Source organism: Mesocricetus auratus, unplaced genomic scaffold (genome assembly GCF_017639785.1).
Source record: "Mesocricetus auratus isolate SY011 unplaced genomic scaffold, BCM_Maur_2.0 Super-Scaffold_100014, whole genome shotgun sequence".
Taxonomy (NCBI): Eukaryota; Metazoa; Chordata; class Mammalia; order Rodentia; family Cricetidae; genus Mesocricetus; species Mesocricetus auratus.
In genome coordinates this window covers 28,087,350-28,112,080 of record NW_024429197.1, presented here as the reverse complement: position 1 = coordinate 28,112,080, position 24,731 = coordinate 28,087,350, and the positions used below count along the sequence as shown (strand labels likewise).

General features: G+C 40.3%; 1 protein-coding gene across 10 annotated transcripts in view; it reads left to right on the top strand.

Moving 5' to 3' along the window:
* LOC101826706 (AGBL carboxypeptidase 4) overlaps nucleotides 1–24,731 on the top strand; it is a 1,098,260-nt gene that overhangs the window by 757,542 nt on the left and 315,987 nt on the right. For all 10 annotated transcript variants that reach the window (XM_040756958.1, XM_040756964.1, XM_040756959.1 and 7 more), the window contains exon 6: nucleotides 14,922–14,961. In XM_040756958.1, coding sequence (XP_040612892.1) covers nucleotides 14,922–14,961 — 40 coding nt within the window. The remainder of the gene's footprint in view (nucleotides 1–14,921; nucleotides 14,962–24,731) is intronic.

Here is a 24,731-nt window from a genome sequence, read left to right as displayed (position 1 = left end):
ATAAGGGAGTTAAGGGACAGGAACTACCAGAACATTTTTAATCCATGTTGGACCACTTTAACACCATCTAAATGTGTCTTCAAGTTTCATTGAGATTCTTCTTTGGAATCATTAAAAGAGAGAAATAAAGAGATTTATTGTTTGAGGAGAGCATTTCTTTTGGTGACAAATCAGGCCTAAGTGGGTATTACCACTGTCATCAAAGATGATGAGCTGAAAACAAGAGCAATTGTTAACCTCTAAGTTCAGAATCCAAACAGAGCTGCAGCCTTAATGCCCAACAGATAAGAGTGAAAGTAGGCTCTCCCAGCAGGAAGCAGAATGGATGAGCAAGATAATGAAAAGGTTCAGAATTATTAAAGTATTAAAAAAAGAAGAAGAAAGGAACTAAAACAAGAGTCATGTACTATATTGTACTCATTATATCACATAAAATATTTTCAAAGCTGTAATCCACCACATTGACAAGTTTATAGTGAAGTCTTTATCTCATACACTGCTTGTGGGCTTATAAATTAGAATGATCCTATTGGAAAGCAACGTGGCAATGTGTGTCTAGAAGTGACAGGCTGCATAAGTTCTCACCCAGTAATTCCACTCCTGGGTATTCATTTCAGAGAAATAATCTAATCCAAATGAGGAAAGGAATTGCATCCAGGAAGATGTTTATTGTAATGTTATTTATAATAACAGAATAATAATAGCCTAAATGTCCTATATTTAAGTAAAGTATGCATTTTCACTAAATGGAACATTGTAAAATCATTATAATAACGTTTACAAAGACAATGTAATAGTTTTGGAAACTTTTTATGACATAATGTGATCTAAAAATAACAGAATACAGAAAGTAATGGTATCATATTTGTGCCCTGATTACATCTTTATTTTAATACATAATTATTGGTTATATAGTACAAGCATGGACACATATAAGAACTAGAAAACAGCATGCAAAATAAGAGTAGCTACTTGTATACTGAGATTTTATTTTCTTTTTTATATCATTTCCATTATTTAATAATACTGTATACAATTTCAGTAGTGTTTTTATTTTGTGTTTAGTTCATTTTTTGTGTATAAGTGTTTTGTGTATAAGTGTGTGCTGGTGCCCATGGAGGTCAGAATATGTGACTGACTCCCCTAGAACTGGAGTTACAGATGGTTGTGAGCTGCCAAGTGGTTGTTGGAAATGAATCTGGATACTCTGCAATAGCAGTAAATTCTCCCAATCACTGTGACATCTCTCCAGCCCTGTAGATAATATTTTGAAGAACATGATGAGGTCATAGTCAGGTTTATTTAAACTTTACTCCATTGTTCACTACCAAATCTGGAAACATTAAGGATTCTAGACTTTGGGTGTCCTCATCTCTAAAGGGGAGTTAATTACCTTCATGATAAGAATGATGTAGTAGCCAAGGTAATTCAGGCTCACAAAGACAAATGTAGTATGTTCTCTTTCATATTGAAATCCTATTTTCTAATTACTAAATATGTCTGTCTAGGTGAGAGTGAATGTGGGTAAAGGCTAGAAAACTAGAAAGGAGCTCATGAGACAGAAAAAAAAAGACACCTTAAGAGAAGAGGCGGGGAAAACAAACAACAAGCAAGCAAGCAAACAAACAAACAAGGCAATATCAAAGAAGTGGAAATAGTGAGGACATAGAGGTACAACGGAAGGAAAGAGTAGCTTGGGGCAGAGAGGGGAAGAGTGTAATACGAGTTCTAATTGGTCTTAATAATAAAAGCCTTGAGTCAGATATAGAGGAAAATGCTGAGAGATCAGAGAAAACGAGCAAGCCAAAGCCACCTTTACCTCACTAGCTTCCCAGCGGAAAAGAGGCCGAGTCCCTATTTCCTCCTGCCTATATTCCTTTCTCTGCCCAGCCTTCTTACTTCCTGTCTGTCTGTACAGACTTCCAGACATCTATCATTAGCTGGTGACAAGGTTTACCCTCTGATCTTCAGACACACTTTATTTGTACAAACAAGATATCACCACATAAGAGCAAGTGGGGGCCCAAAATCATCTGAAACAAAATATGTTTGAAAGTGTCATAAGACAGTCTTAATTTGTAACCTAAGTACATAAATAAATAAATAAATAAATAAATGACTATTTAATTCCTAGAAAATGAATAAACATAAATAAATCACCCACTGCATAGTAAATGTTTAATAACATGTTTTTAATTGACTATGTTCTGTAAAAGATTTTGCCAGTTTATAAGTATACACAGAGAGAGAAAGATAGTTTAAAGACAGATAAGAAAAGTAGTGTGGGAAAATAAGGATAATTCAATATATGTTAATTCTCCCTATTTTCCCAGTTCCTGTCTATGAAAAGTACAACATAATTTAAGAATATTCTGGAGGCATTGTTAAGAAACCAAGAGGAATGACACTTGTTTCTCAAAACTTCTTTTTCAATAGCAAAATGTGAAAAATATAGATAGAGCCATCTCCACACACAGAGACTAAGACAGAGCTACACATGTGTGTGTTCATGAGTCCTTAGAGTTAAAAAAAAGTAAAACATTGCTCCTTTATTGTGTTTAACACATATACTTTTCCCACATAGCAAAAGGTATCATTTTGCTCTTAATTACAGATTGCTATTATGAGTTGTTTTTATTTGACAAAAATGTTTGTTTCAGAAAAATTAATTTAGACAGTTCCATTTTTCAAACAATAATACCTTCTGTCCTGGACTTATAAAGAAAAATTTTATCTGGATTCTTTCTCTACAATCAAACTGGCAATTTCTTATGGGAAGAAAGTCATGGTTGATCATTATAAAATCTAGCTTCCACAGTGCCATTCAAATGCAGAAAATACTTTCATGACCAACCACTTTTGCTTCCTGTAGTATATAAAAATGACATCATGAGAGGTATTACCCTGGCTGGGCAGGAATACAGATTAATGCTGCCTTGTTTTCAGTATCAGGTTTTAGTCTGAACATCATGATGCTTTTCACAGGAACTCTACCATTTTATTCAATTCACCGGACATGGCAGAGAGCCTGTTAGTGCCAAATACAGTGGTAGCAGCAAGAGATACAGATCTGAATGCTACCTGCAGGAGTACACAGAGTACCCACACAGATAATAGCAACACAGTTCGAGCATTTGTGGCCAAGAGTTGTCAAGTTGCTGGGGAGCCATGATAAGGCACTGGACCCAGTCTGGAAGAATAGCAGTAGCTCTCAGAGGGCCATGGTGTTTAAAAACAGTCACATGTGAAGGAGGAAGGGAGAAAAGGGGCTTGACATTAGAAATTCCTACTAGATTATGTGACATTACCTGGAAGCATGTGTCATGTGGTAAGTTAGCTACTTTACTAGTAGGTAGGCTACCAAACCTGTTTTAAATTATCTGACCTGTTCATGGTCATTTTGCCAGTATGTGACAGAGATGGGTTCAGAGAAAGGTAAATTATTGTGCTATGCAGCAAGGGCATTACAAAGTAAGTTCTGGTTTCTGGTGTTTCTTTTAAAAATATTTTACTTAATATTCATAAATGCATATAATGTGTTTGTACCAAACTTATCACTCATTCACTCCCTTTCAATCCCCCTCAATACCTACTGAATAATACATTAATGCTGCCTGTATGTGCATGGGTGAGGGAACATCTACTGGATAATAGATAGCCTCTTCAGGCCCTATCCCTGAAGAAAACTGACTCTCCCTCCCCCAACAGCCATTAGTTATCAATAGCTCCTCAGATGTGGGTGGGAGCTCATGAGCCCTTTCCCTAACCATACATGAATTTTGGCTGGCTTGATCTTGTGCAGGTGTTATGCATGCAGTCCCCGCATGAGTTCAATGTGTGCAACATGCCTGCCATACATGGAAAATACTGTTTTGCTAGAGATATCCTTGGCTCTTGGACTCTTTCCATTATCTCTTCAAGCACAATGTCTGAGCATTGGGGAAGGGAGTAAATGTTCTAGCTAGAGCTGAACACTCCACACTCTCTTACTCTCTGCATGTGACTAGATTGGGAGAGTTCTCTGTAATAATTATCATCTATTGCAAAAATAAACCTCTTCAATGAGGGAAGAAAGATGCACTAATCTATGGGTTGATAAAAAAAAACTTTAGGGAACTCCTGACCTGGGGACTACAGGCAGGTCGAATTACCCCTGGCTGGCCAAGCAACTGCAAGTCTGCTGACAGCAATGTTCTAGTCCAGCTGCCACCCTCCAAGAAAGGGAATACCTCAGAGAGGCCTGCACCTACCGTGGGACCTATCAGAGTATTGGACCGCTTGCACCCACTGGAAGAGAACCTTAGACCTGTACCCACCAGGAGAGGAAGAGACCCCACCTGCAAAGACTGGAAGAAGGGATAGGAAGGTGACAATATAAGAACACATTCAACAACAGAAAAACCAATATGACACCACCAGACTCTAGGGACTCTATACCAGCAAGACCTGAATATCCCAACACAAATGAAGTAGAAGAGAATAACCTTAAAACAGCTTCATGAAGATGATAAGACAATGTGAGGTGCACTCTCACCCTGAACTCTTGGGGAAGGGTCTAGGCCCTGCCCTATATGAAATGACAGACTATGGACACCCCCATGGAGGGCCTCACCCTCCCTGGGGGAATGAGGGGACAACGGGGGGGGAGGGGGTTTGTGGGGAGGAACTTGGAACTGATTTGTGAAGCAACCTTGTTTCTTATCTAAATTTAAACTGGAAAATAAAATATTTTTAAAAATTTAAAAAAAAAGAAGATGATGATGATAAGAGACCCTAAAAGAAGAAATGAGAAAATCCTTTAAAGAAATGGAAGAAAAGACAAACCAAAAATTTCAAGAAACAATTCAAACAGTGCAAGGATTGAAAGCTGAAATAGAGACAATAAAAAAACATACTCTGAGGGAATGCTGAAATTAGAAAAGATGGGTAAACTATCAGGAAGTACAGATGCAACCATAACCAATACAATACAAGAGCTGGGAGAGAGAATCTCAGGCATTGAAGATACACTAGGAGAAATTGATTCATTGACCAAAGAAAATCTTAAGTAAGTACAAAAAATCACTAATACAAAATATCCAAGAATTATGGGACACTGTGAAAAGGACAAACCTAAGAATAATAGATATAGAAGAAGGCAAAGAAACCCAACTCAAAGGTACAGAAAACATTCAACAAAATCATAGAAGAAAACTTTCCCAACCTAAAGAAAGATGTGCCAGTGAAAGTACAAGAAGCCTATAGAAAACTAAATTGAGGGGAACCAAAAAGATGTCCTCATGACACATAATAATCAAAACACCAAACATACAGAAATAAAGAATGAATATTAAGAGCAACAAAGGAAAAAGGCCAAGTAACATATAAAGGCAAACCTATCGGAATTACGCCTGACTTCTCCATGCAAACTCTGAAAGCCAGAAGGTCCAGGATAGATATTCTACAAACACTAAGAGACCACGGATGCCAGCCCAGACTACTACACCCAGCAAAACTCACTATAGATGGAAAAACAAGATATTCTATGACAAAAGCAGATTTAAACAATACATATCCATTGATCCAGCCCTACAGAAATTACTGGATGGAAAACTACAACCTAAGAAAGTTAACTACACTCACAAAAACATAGGCAGTAGATAATCCCACTTTACCAAAAGCCAAAAGAAAAAGCACAGTAAATCCACACACAGTAACACCACCACCAACAAACCAAAAACAAACAAGAATTAAAACTCAATGGTCCTAAATTTCCCTCAATATTAATGGTCTTAACTTGCCTGTAATGGGGAACACGGTGAGGGGTAAGGGGGGAGTGGGAGCTGGGAAGAAGAGAGGGGAAGAAGAGAAAGAGAGAGTAGGTCAAGGGGGAACAGGAAGTTGAGTGGATGGGGGTAGAATAGGGGGAAGAGGGAATCATAGGTTAGAAGACACATCAGGCACCAGAGTGACCTCTAGTGATCTAAAGGGATAACACCAATTGGCAAGCTAAGTAATAGTGGAGAGACCACCTCGAATGCCCATTCCTGATAATGAACTTGATGTCTATAACCATCCGGGAGCTTTCATCCAGTGGCTGATGGAAGCAGAGGCAAACACACAGTTAAACACTGAACTGAACCCAAGGAACCCAGTGGCAGAGAGAGAGAGGAGTGATGAGCAAATTGGCAAAGAATGGGCTGGCAAAACCAGCAGAGACAGCTGATCTGGACAGGGGAGAGCTCTTGGACCCCAGACTGACAGCGCGGAGGCTAACATGGGACTGATCTGGACCCCCCCCCAAATGTGAGTGTCAGTGAGAAGGCCTGGGCAACCTATGGGGCCTTGAGCAGTGGATCAGTGTCTATCCCTGGAATACAAACAGTCATTGTGTGCCCATAGCACAAAGAGGGATGCTCTCTCAGCCTGGACTCTTAGGGGAATGCCTGGACCCTACCCGGAGTGAAATGACAGACTCTAGATACCCCCTATGTGGAAGGAATTGGCAATAGGGTGGGAGGCTGGGGGGGGAAGGGGAGTGCGGGAGGAGGAGAGGGAGAGGGAACTGGGATTGACATGTAAAACAAGCTATTTAAAATTAAAATAAAAAAATGATATAAAAAAGACATAGGCTAACAGAATAAATAAGAAGACAGAATCCATCCTTCTGCTGTGTACAAGAATCACACCTCAACTTCAAAGACAGACATTATTTCAGAGTAAAGGGTTGGGATAAGAGTTTTACAATCAAATGGACCCAAGAAATAAGCTGGTGTAGCTATCCTACTGTCTAACAAATTAGACTTCAAACTGAAATCAAACAAAAGAGATGAAGAAGATAATATCATATTCATCACAGGAAAAATTCATCATTAAGAAGTCTCAATTCTGAACATCTATGCCCCAAATGCAAAGGCACCCACATTGGTAAAAGGAACATTACTAAAACTTAAATCACACACCCCACTCTCACCACTAGACAGGACCACCAGACAAAAACTTAACAAAGAAATAAAGAAACTACCAGAAGTTATAACCCAATTGGGTTTAACAGACATCTATAGAACATTCCATCCAAACACAAAAGAATATACCATTTTCTCAATGCCACATGGGACCTTCCCTAAAATCAACCAAATACTTGGCAACATAGTAAACCCCAACAGGTACAAAAAATTGGAATATCCCCCTGTATCTTATCAGACCACCATGCTTTAAAGTTAGAATTCAACAACACTACAAATTGCAAAAACCCTATAAACTCATGAAAATTGAACAGCATGCAGTTTCACCATTCCTGAGTCAAGGAAGAAATAAAGAAAGAAATTAAAGACTTCCTAGATTTCAATGAAAATGAAGACAGAGCATACACAAACTTATTGGATACTTTGAAAGCAGTACTAAGATGAAAGTTCATAGCACTAACTGCTCACATGAAGAAACTGGAGAATAGTCACACTAGAGAATTAGCAGCACAACTGAAAGCTCCAGAACAAAAAGAAGCAAACTCACAGTGGAGGAGTAGACACCAGTAAATAATCAAATTGAGGGCTAAAATCAATAAAGTAGAAACAAAGAAAAATACCAAGAATCAATGTAACAAAGAGTTGGTTCTTTGAGAAAACCAACAAGATAGACAAACCTTCATCCAAATTAACCAAAAGGCAGAAAGAGAACATGTAAATTGACAAAATCAGAAAAGAAATGGGGACCTAACAACAGACAATGAAGAAATCCAGAGAATCGTCAGGTCATACTTTGAAAACCTGTACTCCGCCGGGCGGTGGTGGCGCACGCCTTTAATCCCAGCAATCGGGAGGCAGAGGCAGGCGGATCTCTGTGAGTTCGAGGCTGGGCTGGACCAATAGCCTCCGAAACAATACAGAGAAACCCTGTCTAATAAAAACCAAAAAAAAAAAAAAAGAAAAGAAAGAAAGAAAGAAAATCTGTACTCCACAAAATTCAAAAATGGACAATTTTCTGGATAGATATCACTTACCAAAATTAAATCAAGAACAGATAAGCAATTTAAACAGACTTATAAAGCCTAATGAAATACAAGCAGTTATCAAAAGTCTCCCAATCAAAAAAAGCCCAGGACCAGATGGCTTCAGTACAGAATTTCACCAGAAATACAAAGAAGAGCTAATACCAATACTCCTCAAATTGTTCCACACAATAGAAGCAGAAGGTTCATTGCCAAACTCTTTTTATTAGGGTACAATTACCTTGGTACCCAAGTCACACAAAGACACAACTAAGAAAGAGAACCACAGACCAATATCCCTCATGAACATTGATGCAAAAATACGCAATTAAATCCTGGAAAATCAAATCCAAGACATCAGAAAAATCATCCACCATGATCAAGTAGACCTCATCCCAGGGATGCAGGGGATGGTTCAATATACAAGAATATATCAATGTATTACACCATATAAACAAACTACAAAAAAACCACATGATCATCTCACTAAATGCTGAAAAAGCCTTTGACAAAATCCAACAACCCTTCATGATAAAGGTCTTGGAGAGATCAGGGATAACAGGAACATATTTGAACATAATAAAAGAAATATAGAGTAAACCAACAGCCAACATCAAACTAAATAGAGATTCCTCTAAAATCAGGAACAAGACAAGGCTGTTCACGATCTCCATATGTTTTTAATATTGTACTTGAAGTTCTAGCTAGAGCAATAAGACAACAAAAGAAGATCAAGGGGATACAAATTGGAAAGGAAGAAGTTGAACTTTGCTGTTTGCAGATGATATGATAGTTTACATAAGTGACCCAAAAAATGCTACCAGGGAACTCCTACAGCTGATAAACACCTTCAGTAAAGGGGCAGGATGCTATATTAACTCAAGAAAATCAGTAGCCCTATTATATACAGATAATAAATGGGCTGAGAAAGAAATAAGAGAAACATCACCCTTTGCAATAGCCACAGACAACATAAAATATCCTGGGGAAATGCTGACCAAACAAGTGAAAGATCTGTATAGCAATATGCGTGAGGGGTTATTTACAGGGTATCAGTGAGTCATCTCACCTCTTCCCTTCGACCATTTACTGTCTAAAGATACTTAGGGCCATCGGGGCCCACCACCTAGCTGCCATTAACTACCTATAGATACTTAGGGAAAGGTGGGGCCAAACACTCTGATCCTCCTCCAGAATTTATATTCTCTCCACTCCCTTTTCTACAGTGCTCCCCGAGTCCTGGAGGGAGTGATATAAAAGTACCACTTACGACTGAACACTCAATGATCAGTTCTTCTCAACACTTTGAAGAGTTATGATTCTCTGCAGTAACTGTAGCCTACTGCATAAAGAAATTCTGCTGACCACAGCAGACAAGTATTAGAAGGTGGTTTGATAAGCCATTATATGCATTTAGAAAATCAACAGTGATGGCTTCCCACTGGGGCCAAGGTCCTCTCCAGTCACAGGCTTTTGGCCAGGTTTATGGTATAGAGGTAAACTCCCTCCTCTGGAGCAGGCTTCAAATCAAGCCAGAAAAGCAACTGGTTACCCCCATAGCAGTCATGCCACTATTGTGCCAGTGGGCACATCTAGCCCCTGGCAGGTCAGCAATGTGACATGCAGGGTCCATGGATGAATCAGTTTGTTAATAACAACTCTCCCCCAGTATCCTGCATAACGTCTTCTGGTTCTATGAAAGCTAGCCAACACAATGACGGCTTGACTTTTCTTTATTCATAACCAAGCAAAATGTATGGTGTCTTCAGCAACAGAGTCTTACCATGTAGTTCTGGTGGGCAACCAAGAGCAGTGGTGGTAAATACCCCATATTATTTTGAGGACATCAGGGATCTCTCTGACCAACAACTCATGGGGTGGCAGCTCAACCTTGGCATTGGGACTTTCATTTAATAGCATATGACTTCTGGCAGTCACTTTATCTCCTCATGCAAGGTACCTCTGTTCAAATTCTGCTTTTTTAAAAGCATTCACTCTTGTTTATAGTGTATGTTAAACATATTCTCATACCTCCTTCTCCTCCCTTCCTCTCCCCTTTTATGCCCCTCCCATTGGTCTGCTTTGTCTCCTTAGACAGATTTTCTTCTACTTCAAAGTGATGGATACATAAGTACATAGACGCATAGATTCCAAGTGACAGATATGTAAGTGCATAGATTCAGAGATAGATAATTTTATTTAGCTATATAAAATCTGGGAACCATACATGAGAGAAGGCATAAAATATTTGTCTTTCTGCTATTGGCCTAATTTGAGTTGGTGTTTTTAAACATCTTCCTTGAAAGTCAAGCTAAAAAAGTAGTCTTTATCAAAATGTAGTTAGAATTATTAAATTATTCAAAAGACTAGAGCAGATTGAACTTTAAAATGATCAGTCCTTTGCCCAGTGAGGTGGCTAGACTAGGAAAAGAGACATTAGAAATGGTGAGTTTAGAAGCATCAGTGAACTGTTCTCTGGGGAGAATGGTTAAAAGTGCAGGTGCCTAGAAGGAGAGTAGGCCTGAGGGAAAAAAGGCACTGACGGGGAAGCTGGACTGTTGGAAGGAAGAACCAAGCCATGATGCTAAATGTGTGCCTCTACCCTGGGCTCCTTCTGGAGATGTAAATCCCAAGGTCCTCAACAGCAGACTTGGGCTTCTGGAGTGGCAGGAGAATGCTCGCGGTTTACTGGTGCTCTTGTTGAAGTCATCTCTGTCTATGCAGTGACAGACTGGCTGTTCCCCAAATAGCTGTCTTGCATGAAAACAGAAAGCAAAACAGAACAGATAATCAGTGACTATTCTCTTCCACCACTCAGAACCCCACAAAACCAGCCTGAGCTCCTAGAACACTATGTCCCTTTTCATTAAGAAAGATAATTGCAGTACAGCCATGACCAAAGCAAAAAGTTCAATTTTAACCACAGCCTCATGATCACCCCAGGCAGATGAAGAAGGCCAAATTCTCTGTGACCCAATTCCTGGATCCCCAAGACTCAAAAAGAAAGGGCTTTGAAGGAAAGTATAGAAGCAATCCATAAGTGTTGTTTGTACCTAGTAGTCTTTTGGAAGAGAGGGGCCCAAAGCTCGAGACCCCATCTGGTGACCAGTGGAGTCCTGTCTAAGAGGGTAACATGTAATCACCAGAGCCTTGCTGGGTGTCCTGTATTAGTCAGATGCTGGGCAAGCCCCTTGAGAAAGAGGCTGTGGGAATGGTGCTCCTGTGGCCTCAGATAAGATCCAGTGCAGCTTTAGCAGGTTGAAAACGATCTGCCAGAAGAGGAGGCATGTTAGAGGACAGTCACATACCAAGCAGAAAGAAAGACAGGTAGCCTGTGTTTACAAATGCTCTAGTTTCCCATCGGCAGTCCCAAGTGATTATTATTCTAGTTACTCTAGTAATGATCTTTCTCACTTTCGTTTATTATTTTTAACTTTTTAAAGTAATTACTTGACTATTCCATTTCTTTGCTAAAAGCTGTTATGCAGTCATTCTCAAACATATGCTTTTGTTTTCATTTTCATTTAGACCACAGATTCTGCAATTCTATCTGAAATATTTGTTAGAACATAAACAGACTACACTTACCTGCTTGTGCCACTAGGTGGTGCACACATATATTAGTCGATTGTGGGATAGAAGGGTTTATCTGCAGATGACAATTAATTCATCACCACAGAGAAGATATAAACAGTAGACACTACAGGGGCCGGGGAGAGGTGGAGAGGAGAAGCACTCTCAGAAAACGACAGACTTTATCTGCTAGCTGAAGAATGGTGAGGCAAACGATAAAAGTTAGAAATCTGTAAGTTATGGCAGAGGAAAAACCTTGGAGAGGGAAGAACAGGCTTACTCCCTATCATGATGGAGTCCTACTTAACAGGTCATTGCTGATGGAATGACAGAATAGGAGGTATCATTTGAACTAGATGTCATCTAACAGTCCTCCCAGGCTTTGTTCTAAGCATTGGAGACACAGGGATGAAATGGCATGCCCTGTCATCGAGTGAAGACCTAATAGACAGACACAGCATGATGCAAGACATCAGTTCTGCAAGGTGCATTGGAGGAACAAAGAAGGAAGCACTTATTCTGCCAAAGAAAATGGAGGAGGGGGCTAGGCTTGGTGAACAGAGAGAGACTTCTTAGCAGCATTGGTGGGAAGAGCAGCGTAAACATAGGCATAGGGGCTTGAAGGATGCTGTGGATTTGGGTATTAGTTCATGGAGCTCAGCAAGTGCTCCATGAGTGCTCCTTTGCAGAGTGGAGTGAGGTAACAAAGATGAATAGTAGTCCTGAGCCCATAATATACCTACTGAGGAGGACTCACAGAGGTGCAAAAGATTACAATGACGGCACAGCATTAAAATGTGGTTCTTTAAATTCTGACTCTGTCCATGAGCCTCACTCAGTGTTCTGAGCACAGGGATTCTGAGAGAATTTCATATGAGCAAACGGGAGTCCACAGTATAGCACCTAGTTGCTCTAAGTCTCTCTTAGTCTTTTTAAAGTTCTGAAGTCTGTAGGCAGAAACAGTGAGTTATAGAAAACCACACATAGAAGCCAGGACACATACCCAGGTGTGCCTGACTCTTGCCAGATTTTTCTTCTCTGTCTTCTCTCCTGAATCCCAAGCACAGAGTCACCATTTAGCAACAATTCTTAAGGAATTAGAAACTTTTTGGATAAATGGGAGGTGTTTTTTTCCTAATTGTAACTATCATGAAAACAAACGTGAAGAAGAAAGGGGACTACTGGATCCTCCTCTCCTGCATGAGCAGAGTGCCAAGCTGTACAGGTTGGCTTGGGCAAAGGCATCTTGAGCCAATCTCCCCTCTGCTAGGTTCCACATTAGGGGAAGGAGGCCATCTGGCTGCAGCATTCTCCCTCACTGGCATGTGTGAGTCTGTATTTCATTTCAGCGTGAGAACTCATGCTCACTACATAGATCAGTGACATCTTGGAGTTGCATTGTTTGCTTGAAGTCAACTGGAATGAGTTATGAGCTGGCAGGAAAACGGGGATGTGTTACTGAGAAGGCCTCAGAGGGATACAGACTTGCTTGTAGATCCATAAGAAGTCAGAATCAACCAGTAGAGAAATCTTCAAGCGATTTTGGTTTTAGCAGATGAAAGTTGAATGGCTGAGGAGATCACCCGGAGGACAAGGGAATTTGAGAACAGGTCTCCAATGGGGGGGAAAAAGGACAGAGGAATTGAGAACATTTAACCTGGAGAAACAGACACAGCTGTTACCATGGGCAGAGGCAACAGGATTCAGTGATGCTACTATTAGGGTCCTTCACACTAACAAATAGAAATAGTTCATACAACTGGGTGCAGGAAGGGGACATTGTAGAGGAGATTGTGGGGTTGACAGGTCAAATGCAATGGTTCTAAGCTCCTAGTGTCATTGATTCTATGCAAATGGGAGAGGCAGCTTGTATGACCAAGGGTCAAAAGTCCTGTAATAAAAGTTCCTCCACTGAACTAAATAGATTGTCTTACTGATAACTTATTATGAGTTACGACTGCCATAATTTAGACTCCAGAGATAGGTTGAAACTGGCATGATCCTGCCAGTCAGTGAAGGTGTGGTTTTGAGCAAATGCTTTCCCCTCTTTAATGTACTCATCCTTCCCCTGGACAGCACTAACCTAGTAGGATTAGTGAGTCTGAAATGATATCTCCAAGCTTTAGTACTTACTGTGCCTAGCCTTTACTCTGCACTGCTCAAAAGAACATTGCTGCCTTCCCTTCTGCTTAAGCTGAACTTCAGGAAGCAAGTTTTGGACAGTGGCAAAATTGAGAGGGTGGGGTATAATCAGACAAGGGGTCATTGAAGGAAATGCCAAGGACGAGAAGCTCCTGCAACATGAAGCCTAAAAACAAGGTTTGTGCCAGGTGTTGGTGGAACATGCCTTTAATACCAGCACTCGAGAGGCAGAGGCAGGTAGATCTCTGTGAGTTCAAGGCCAGCTTGATCTATAAAGACAGTTCCAGGAAACCGGGGCTGTTACACAAAGAAACCCTGTCTCGAGACAGGGTTTAAAGAAGATAGAACAATATTCAGTATTTCACCTAGAAAATAGAAAGAGCTCAACAAAAAGACAGAGCTTACAGACTCCTGATTTCAGCCTTCAAGGGAAGCTGTTTACTGTGGTCCTCTTGAGCTTCTGAGATCCATTTCTTTGCTCTCACAGCATCCAGCCCAACACATAGCTTCCTGGGGGCTGGGGAGCTGTACCAGATGACAGGCCTTCTGAGATGTTGCTCATCCCAGGCAGTGTAAGTACACTGATTTCATTTCAGCGTGAGATGAGGGTCCTCATCCATATATAATGTAATGTACTCAACAACCAGATTTCTGATTGGATGTATGTGAACAAAGGGGTAAGGAATACACTGGAGAAGTAATGCTCAGCTCACTGTAACTGACTTTGTTAGGGTGTTGTAAATGTTCTCAAGAATTGAGCCAGCATCAAGTATCTGGGAGGCAAGTTACCCAAGGCAAAAAGGGGTGCTAGTATATGAGTTAATCAACTGGTGCCAACACTTCAAGCAAAGAGAAAACTAAGGGCGCAGGGTCCAGAGGAATGTACCTGGCTGGGAGATTGGAATAGGGCTTTTTCCTGTGTCCTTGGGTAAGCCACATTCTCCCCAGGGCTGTGTGTGTGTGTGTGTGTGTGTGTGTGTGTGTGTGTGTGTGTGTGTGTGTGTGTGTGTGTGTGTCTGTCTGTCTGTCTGTCTGTCTGTCTACAATGTAGGGATAGCTAGATAAAGGCTGTCCATTCTGCCTTATCTGTAGGGTGGGAGAACCCTCAGCACAACCATGTTCCATAAACTGTGCACTGCTCTGTTTGTCCAGACTTCATCTTGCATTTCTCCCCTGCCCTGCTAGGCACAGGTTCGGCTGTGTACAAAACACTGCCCTCACGGTGTGTTTTCTTTTACAGCAACAGCGGCAGCTGGACCTCCTGACAATAACCAGCCCTGGTGAGTAAGTGCAGAGCACCATTCTGCTTGGAATGCACCCAGAATCATGCCTTGCTGCCTCTCCAAAAGCAAGCCCTGCCCTCCTCTCACTTCCTGAATGAAAACTGTAATTCCTGCACGTTAATGGCCTTCCTCCACCAGGGGCACTCACCTTTCTCTCTCCCAGCTCTGTGCTGCCTCCTGTTGACTGAAGGTGACAGACAGGGCTGCAGCTGTGGGTGACAGGTGCATTTTCTGGAAGTGAGGTTCTTTACCAAATCACTCTTTGGACTCACATATCAAGAAATTGTTCTGGTGTCCTAGGAATACTTTTTAAACATGGGAAATGGAGAAGCTGCCCGCACCAGTGCTGAGGAATGACAGGGCGGGGTGCTGATGAGCAAAGGGCCATCTGTGAGGTGATGGATGGGGTTTGGTCACAGCTGGTGTAAGGGTCAGAGTGGCATTTGTTTCTCTCCACTAAGGGACACTCAAGTCTCAAACTAAAACCTGTGGCCATGAGACCAAAAGATCCTTTCTTTCACTGAGATCCGGTCTCTAGCCCAGAGGCTGAGCACTTTAGTGATGTCAGGGAGCCATCTTACTTTGGTTTGGAAAATGGAGGCTAAACTGAGCTCAAGAAACAATTTTTTTCATGAGCATTTGTGAGAGAGTGTGGTGATGCATCTTCACCCATGGTTGGTATTCAAAATATTTAAGAGGCCCTGGTGACCAGCTCCTGTGACAAACTTTGGTTACTGGGCTGTAAAGGAATGGATCCTAGGGAAGGAGCTAGTGTGGTAGAGTGGTCATGTGTAAGAGGATAGCTCAGGGAATCACTCTCAATAAATATGGAGACATTCAATATTTTAGTAGCCAATACAGGCAAACTATGTTGAGCTGCCTTCCATCAGGCCTGTTATACTTGGGACCAGGTAGCAAAAAAATTCAAAACTTTCACTCTGCAGGCAGAATCCTAACAAAGGGGTTAGTTGTCTGTTATATATACAGGACAATGAATGGCATGAGAAGAATGTAGTTAAGAATCATTGTTGTTTCTGAAGCTGGGTCTTATGTAGTCAACGGGCCTTGGAATTTCTGTTTTGCTAAAATGATCTTGAACTCCTGATTAATCTTCATGATGCCACTTCCCAAATGCTGGTATTACAAGTGTGGCCATAGTGCCTGGCTGGAAATCATTGAAAACTGTTTACTATCTCATATTGAATAAGCTACATTCTAGACTTACATTTTTAGATTAACATTTTTAGAAATTCCATCACTGGAAGGATAAACCTGGAGTCACTCACTTGAGTTACCTGTCACTTCTTCCTCACTAAGATAGGGCTGAGAGATTGTCTTTGTCCCATCTTACTTAGTGACACTCCTGTTCTTAGTGTGTTCTTCTCAAGTAAATGTGCGCACTAGTCAGACTGACTGTCTCTATGTCCCATCACATATTGTCACATCCTGGTGTGATGCCTACATAGATATTGGAGAGCATTCTAGACCTGTCTCCGGTTGTTTTAGAATGGCATTTTTAAACTAGTAAACTGTATTTCTTTTGTGCTAGCTTCGACTGCTCCTAATTGCTACTACACAGATTTAAACAGAGTACTTGTGCATCCCCAGTATGTTCCTTTTAGACAGCTGTGGGATTTGCAAGTGTCTCCGCACTGCCAGAGTTTGAGTGGTTTATAATTATCCCTCCTCCTAGATGAAAACAGAATATCTTCCAGGTCAGCACTTCCCAAAAGATATGTGTGGCACACTAGTGTTCTGGAATGGGCTGTGCCTCCACGATGCTGTTTGCTTGCTGATCTGCTGATCGCTCAGAGGCACAGGGAATGCTGTGGCAACCACAGATTTCCAGGGTGCCGTCTGGATTCCAGCAGGCCAGATAGATATTACACATGTGTGCTTTGTCCTGGGAAGGTTGGTAAGCACAGTTGATCATACCTTATAAGAAGGACTCTACTCCATGTCAAAAACACTTGTGTTATCTGTCTCTGCCTATCAAATTCACTCCGAATCTCTGCATTCCCCGAAGCTTCAACCACTAGTATTGGGCTTGCCACCTCTCTGGGGCTGCCAGGAGACACCCACTTCTCAGCACTCATCATCAAACCACCTAGAGCTCAGATCTGCAGTCTTGTGCTGTCATTCTGAGCAGACCAGGTCCTTCTGAAACAGAGATTTAGAATTCAGAAACATTGACAATCTGTACTGCATGTTTTTTTTAAAAACTGTATTTCTGTGTTGTAAATAATTCCCAATATAAAGAAACAAATAGAGATATAATCATACTGGCCCTGTGTCATTTATGCCAGAGTTCATATTTTTAAGAAGAGATGCAATTGAATCTTTTCAGTATTTATCCTTAATTCTCTCTCCCTCATCCTATAAGTAACCACCACTGTTATGTATTCAATATTTCCCAATATCTATGCATTGAAAAATAACTATTATGTTACCAATTTCTCTAAATATCACATTGGAAAAAAGCCATATCCCATTACCTTTTCCATACTCATTATTATATTATATGGATCCAATCGTGTTGATACATAAGGTTCTGGTACACTCATTTTAATTGCTGTATAATAGTCAACAAACCATGGGATTATAACCTTTCCATTTTGTTGATCATAATTTCAAGTATTTATAGCTTTTTCCAATCACAAATAATGGTACTAAAGACAGTTGTGCATATATCCTAGAGGCATATAACCCAACAGAGGACTCACTAATTATATGCATCAAATTTGCCACATGACAAACAACTGTACTTCAGTTCAGGAAATCTACACTTCCAACAGCAAAGTGTAAGAGCTTTCCTTTCTCTGACTCCTCAGTACTCAGATGTGTCAGACATAAATTTTGCCAGTCAACATGATGAACATAAAATGGTGCCTGGCATTGTTATTGTGTGTGTCCCTGATTGGTAGTAGGGTAGATTATCTTTTTTGTATGCTCACTGCTGCTTTGACTTCTATGACTTGACTTTTTGTATCCTTTGTGTACAGACTTTGGGGCCATCTCTATCTTACTGATTCAGAATTCATTATTCTGAATATATCCCTTATATTCACTGCAAATATCCCAGAATGTGCCTTGTACTTTTTCATTGTTGCTGTTGTCCATGATATGTTTTCATATGTGGACAGTTTTTATAAGTTTAATGTTATCAATCTCTTGCTTTAAGAGCTATGCTTTGTGACTTAAATCCTTTCCAGCTGGATGTAACATTTTTCTAAGCCAGGTGTGATGGTTTATACCTGTAACTCCAGAATTCTTGAGGCTGGGGCAGGAGGATTGCAGCAGATTTAGAGCCAGTCTGGGATACAGAATGAGACCATCTCCTAAACAAACTTGTAACAAAACATATGTATATCCATAACCTTTAATACTAGCACTCAGAAGGCAGAGGAAGTTAAATCACTTCAAGATAGAGGTCAGTTCCAGGCCAGTCAGGGCTACATAGTGATACCCTGCCACAAACAAAAAGTGTGTGTGTGTGTGTGTGTGTGTGTGTGTGTGTCTACTGTTGGATAATTTCTTGTATTCTATCTTATCCTTTTTACTTTGTCTCATCAATGACTAATCTTTGTATACAATATGAGCCAGAAATTTCATTATTTTCGATTTACATATGAATAACTCATTGTCTCAGAGCCATATGACAACTAGCCCATCCTTTCCTAGTCTTGTGAAAATTATATTTCCATTACATTAGTTTTTCTACATGCAGGATCTGTTTCTGTGCTTTTGTCTATATGTCTTACTCTTTGCCAACTCCCCAATGTTTTCTTTAAATAAGTTTCAATTTTAATATTATCAATTCAATTACTATTTAAATAAATTTCAATTTGTAATTGATTAGAAGGTATCTTTCCCCTTTTCCCTTTTATCATTACCTTTTGAAGGTTGTAGTTATAGATTTAAAAATGTACTTCTTAAACAAAATCTAATAATCTGTATTGTGACAACACCATTTAATCCATTGGTGGGCCAAAGAAGCATTCCATCTGGTAATAAGTCTGAAAACGTGAGTTTGACCCCTAAAACTCATATGTCCTGCCTGGTTTTTATATCAACTAGACACAAGTTAGAATCATCTGAGAGGAGGGAACACAAATTGAGAAAAAGCCTACTTAACACTGGCCTGTAGATAAGCCTGCAGAGCATTTTCTTAACTAGTGATCTATGTAGGATGGTACATTGTATGTTAGTCCTAAGTGCCATAAGAAATCTGGTTGAACAGGCCATAAGCAAGCATCCTAATAGGCAGCACCCCTCCATGGCATCTTCATCCAGGTTCCTGCCGGGTTCCAGTTCCTGCTTCAGCTTCCCTCAGTGGACTGTGTTTCAGGATGTATAAGCCAAATAAACCCTTTCCTCCACAACTTGCTTTTGGTCATGGTGTTTCATCACAGCAATGGCAAGCCTGAGTAATACACTATGTAAGAAAAGAGAGCAGATCCCACACCACAGAGTTGTTCTCTGACCTCCACACATGCACTGTGACACATGTTCACATGATAGATAAAAGCAATAATACATTTCTATGTATAATAATTCAAATATAAGTGTCTTTCAGCCATTTTAGATTCCTCTATTGAGAATTCTTTATTTCTGTACCCTACTTTTTAATTGGATTATTTAGTGTTTTGTTGACTAGTTTCTTGAGTTCTTTGTATATTTTGGAAATCAGTTCTCTGTCAGATGTGGAGTTGATGGAGATATTTTCCTATTCTGTGGGCTGCTGTTTTGTCTTGTTGACTGTGTCCTTTGCCTTACAGAAGCTTCTCAGTTTCGGGAGATCCCATTTGTTAATTGTTGATCTCAGTGTCTGTGCTACTTGTGTTATGTTTACCAAGCAATCTCCCGTACCGTACCAATTCCTTCAAGGGTACCTCCCACTTTCTCTTCTAAGAGGTTTAGTGTGACTAGATTTATGGTGATAGATAAGGATCTATCTGCAGTCTTCTACATGTCAGTATCCAGTTATGCCAGTACCATTTGTTGAAGATGCTTTCTTTTTTCCATTATATAAGTTTATCTTCTTAATAAAAAATCAGGTGTTCATAGGTGTGTGGATTAATATCAGGGTTTTCAATTCTATTCCATTGGTCTACCTGTCTGTTTTTGTGCCAAAACCAAGCTGTTTTCATTACTGTAGCTCTACAGTAGAGCTTGAAGTCAGGGATAGTGATGCCTTCACTATTGCTTAGATTCTTAGTTTGGGTCATCTTTGTGGATTCCTGGAGATTTCCCTAGTGCCAGGTTTCTCCTTAAGCCCTTAAGGGCTCCCTCTATCAAGGTATGTCTCTGCTTGTTCTCCTTCTCTGTCCTTCTGCCACCTGGACCTTCCTGATCTCTAATGTTCTCCTCCCCTCCCCTCCCCTCCCCTTCTCCTCTCTTCTTTGTCCTACTTCCCTCCCCCGTGCTCCCAATTTACTCAGGACATCTTGTCCTTTTACCCTTCTTGTGGAAGTGGGGGGGTGGGGAGGTGGGGGAGGGGAAGGAAGGTGGGAGGGTGGTCCATGTATGTCTCTCTTAGGGTCCACCTTGTTTCCTAGCTTCTCTGGGGTTGTGGATTTTAGGCTGGTTACCTTTTGCTCTATGTCTATTATCCACTTATGTGTAAGTACATAACATGTTTAGGAATTGAACCCAGAGACTGCATCATTGCTAAGCAAGTAGCTTCCATTAAGTTACACCTACCCTCCCCCCCACCACCACCTCCCACCCTCTTTTTCTCTTTTAACTTTTAATTTTGAGGCAAGTTGTCTAGGCTAGTCTTGAACTCATCACATGGCACAGGAAAACTTTGAGTTTTTAACCTGAAGCTTCAAACTCCTGAGAAGCCATCTGCCTTTTGATTTTGTCTTAAAGTTTGATGTGTTACCTGCTCCTTCCATCTGCTCTGCAGATCTGGCTGCTATAGATTTTCTTTCTGGCCTTAGCTGATTACCCTGCGGTTATATACTGTTCCTTTTCTTACAAACTCCAGTCCTTCAGAATTCCTTTCGTCTTCAATGAGACAAGCTCTTTGGTAGGTCCTTGCCATCTATTATACATCGCCCATCATTGCCTCATCATTTTTGTTTAGACTTTTAACTTTTAACCTTTTATAGAAAGAGAAAAAATGTGCTGTTAGTGTTAGCCACTGACTTTTCCCACATAGTTTATGTATTTCTGTGTTCTTGTATGTAGTGGACTGCAAGCCTTCCCTGTGTGACTGCACTAAAGTACAGCTGTAGTCACTGCCCTAATGAGAGTCCCTGGGTAACCCTATTGATCAGTACTATCCTTACTTTGGCTTCTCCCTTGGGTGATAATTTGTCTAGATATGAGTTCTAATTTGAGGAGTTTCCCCAGCACTTTGACTATTTTATTCACTGTCTCTTTATGTTAAAGTTGCTGATGAGAAGCCTGCTGTTATATAATTTAAGGAACCTATTTTTTCTTGGGTAGGTTTCAAGATTCATTTTTAATCTTAATGATCTGACTTTTTTTTATTCATGTGTCTGGGGCTGGATTTATTTTTCTTTATCCTGTAGTTACCACCAAAAATATGTCTTTCTTTAGCTTTGAAAAAATTTTAGCAAATTATACCTCTTAATATTTCCCTCCTCCACCATCCCTTTGATTCTCTGCTTTGAGAATCCCTACTAAATAAATATTGGATCCTATCAAGTACCTAAGTGCCTTTCATTGTTTTGTTTTGTTTTGTTTTGTTTTGTTTTGTTGGTTTTATGAGACAGGGTTTCTCTGTATTGTTTTGGAGGCTGTCGGTCCAGCCCAGCCTCGAACTCACAGAGATCCGCCTGCCTCTGCCTCCCGAGTGCTGGGATTAAAGGCTCGCGCCACCACCGCCCAGCTCATTGTTCTTAATTGTGGTCCTTAGAATGTGAAATGCCCCTGAGGTTTTGGTGTTTGAATACTTGGTCTGCAGTTAGTGACACTGTTTGGAGAGGCTTGGGTGGTGGAAGCCACTGGAGGAAGGCTTTGGGGACAGGCTTTGAGGACTCAAAGCCTCCTTTTATTTCAAGGTTGCTCTCTGCTTCAAGTGAAGATGTAAGTCACTAGCTATGTCTCCCCACCATTTGACTCCTACCTATCTCTCTGGAACCTTGAACAACAATAAATTCCTCCTTCCATTGCTTGCTTTTGGTTATGTTGTTTTATCACAGCAACATAAAAGTAACAAAGACAGTAATTCGGTTTTCATCATTTTACTCCAACACCATTGAGCAACTTTAATATTTAAATTCACTGTTTGACCATGTCTAGTCTAGATTTTTTTCCTATCTCAAAATATTTTAATGCATTTTCCATTTTCAAGGTTTCTAACTTTGTTCATATCCACCTGTTCTTGTTTTATTTCTGCCTATTCTGTTCCATGACTTCTATGCTGTTTGAAAGTCTTCATTTGTTTCCCAGAACATACTCAACATGCTTATTTTAAGATCTTTGTTCCACAAAATCAGCTGCATCTGGAGCGAATTCAAATTCCAATTGTTGATTTCGCTTAGCATCTTTTTTTGGCGTTTGATTTTTTTCAGTGATTTTGAATTTTGAATTTGAATGATCATTTGGGAAAGGTAGTTTTCTAGTTTTCCCCCAAGACTCACCCTGTGCTCACACCTCCCTCTGTGATGTTTCCTGAAGTCCCCCACCCCACGTCCTTAGAGTAGGACCTGGGGGATAAACCAGATCCAAAAACAAAAAAATTGGAGTGCTTCCAGTTCCAGAATCAATATCCCTCGCCTTTTCCAGGCCTGTGATGCATATGCCTCTTCTCCAGTGAGTTCCACAGCAGTCCTTTACTTGGCTCTGCCAGTCACAGGAGAGCCCCACCCATGATGCCTGCTCTAAGCAAAAGGTTGTCTTTGGCTTCCATCTGTGTTCGGGTCATGTTGTCTTTCTTATCCCACAGGAGGCAAAGTATTACCTGTTGCCCCTGCTTCTACATCTAGATCTCAGCAAGCCTGTATCCCTTCAACTTGCTGCACTTTTGCTCATCTCAGTGTTGTGGAGATGTGTTCCTCACAGTGGAGTGTGACTATTATTTACTACTCCTTCATATGTTATCAAATAGATCCAACATCCAATGTAATAAAAAATAAAGGAGTTTACTGAAGCATGAACTCATTTTGTCACTGGATTCAAGAGTCCAGCTATATTTTCTTTTTTACTTCTTAGAAAGTTCACTCTTCATAGCATCCTCTGTGAAATGACAAGGAAGTATTGTTTTCCTGAGTGAAACATTTAACAGATTTCAAAAACATCATTTTGCATGTGAATATACAAATACAAAGGCAAATTTAAAATGAAAATAGTACATGCTATATAAGCCTTCTTTATTCGAATGGTGTGAACATCCTATAATGATATCAAATATTTTTTGAGAATGTCACAAAGCTAAAAGTCATGCCATAATATTTTAGGCCTCTATTTGCCTATTACTTAGTATCATTCAGTTGCATATGGCACCACTATGGAATTTATCTATTTGTTTATTTGAAGAATACTAAGAATTGACCCTGGAGCCCCAAGCATGTTAGGTACGCACTCTTTCACTGACCTGCAGCCCAAACTCTTTTTCATGTTTTATTCTGTTATTTTGAAACAGGATGACTCAGGCTTATCATAAACTCATTCTGTGACCCAGGCAGTCTTTGAATTTTCAATCCTCCTGCTTCAGGCTCCAGAGCAAAGAGTCAACAAGACCCTGTCTGAACACTCATCTATAAAGAATGTCATGTGCCTCTCTGGTTATTTCTTTAGGAAAAGTCCTAGAATGAGAATTAATAAGAAAAAGTTCAGCATTGATCAGGCTGTCACAGAGGGACTAGTTCTTAGCCTGGTGGAGAACACCAGTAGTCAGTGTGGAAAACAAGTCTCAGACAGCTTGTTTTGAAAGACAAAGCATAGTTGGAAATGTTATTTCTTTGACATCTCCAGTCTGTAATGTATGGATACTGCATTTCTCCCTGTGGCCAGAGGAAGCCCTTGAGGTAGATTTTCAACTATTAGCAATTGGAAGCTATTCACCTCATGCAGAAATAATAGGTGCCAGGGGCATATGGAGGATTACCGGATGATGCTGTAAGCACTTGTATTGCTGGCCTTCATGCAGAGGGAACGGGAGTAATGCTGAGCTGTGACTCTACCATTATCAACTCTTGGAAGCAGCCACTTCTGTCTACATTTCCTTTAAAAAGACAAGTTATCTGGCCATTCCTAAACTCAATAGGGTGCAGGTATGTAATCTTCCCACTGGGAAGGGCATGCCCATAAGGACAACTAGAATACTTGGAAATGACTAATACACTTTGTCACACTTCTCCAAATATTTTAATATTTCCACAACCACATTAAAAGTGCTGGCCATGGACTTGTAAAGGAAGACTTTATTGAGGTATAAGTCATATTTCACCCCTTTGCATGGTGTTGTATATGTTCACAACAATGCATTCATCATCATCTCCTTCAAGATTATCATCAAAAACTACATACCAAATTTATAATCTATTTCTCCTTTACTCCATCCTTTAGCAACCAATAATGTACTTCCTGACTCTAGAACTTGTCCTTTGTTCACACTTCAAGTCAATGGTATCATACTACAAATGGTCTTTGTGACTTGCTTTTTCTTTTTGGTACCTGGCATAATTTCTCACCCAGGTTGTAATGTGTATCAGAACTTCATTGTTTTGTTTTTGGTGTTGTTGTTGCTGCATGTTTCATTTTAAGTTAATTCCATAGTTTACCCATTCATC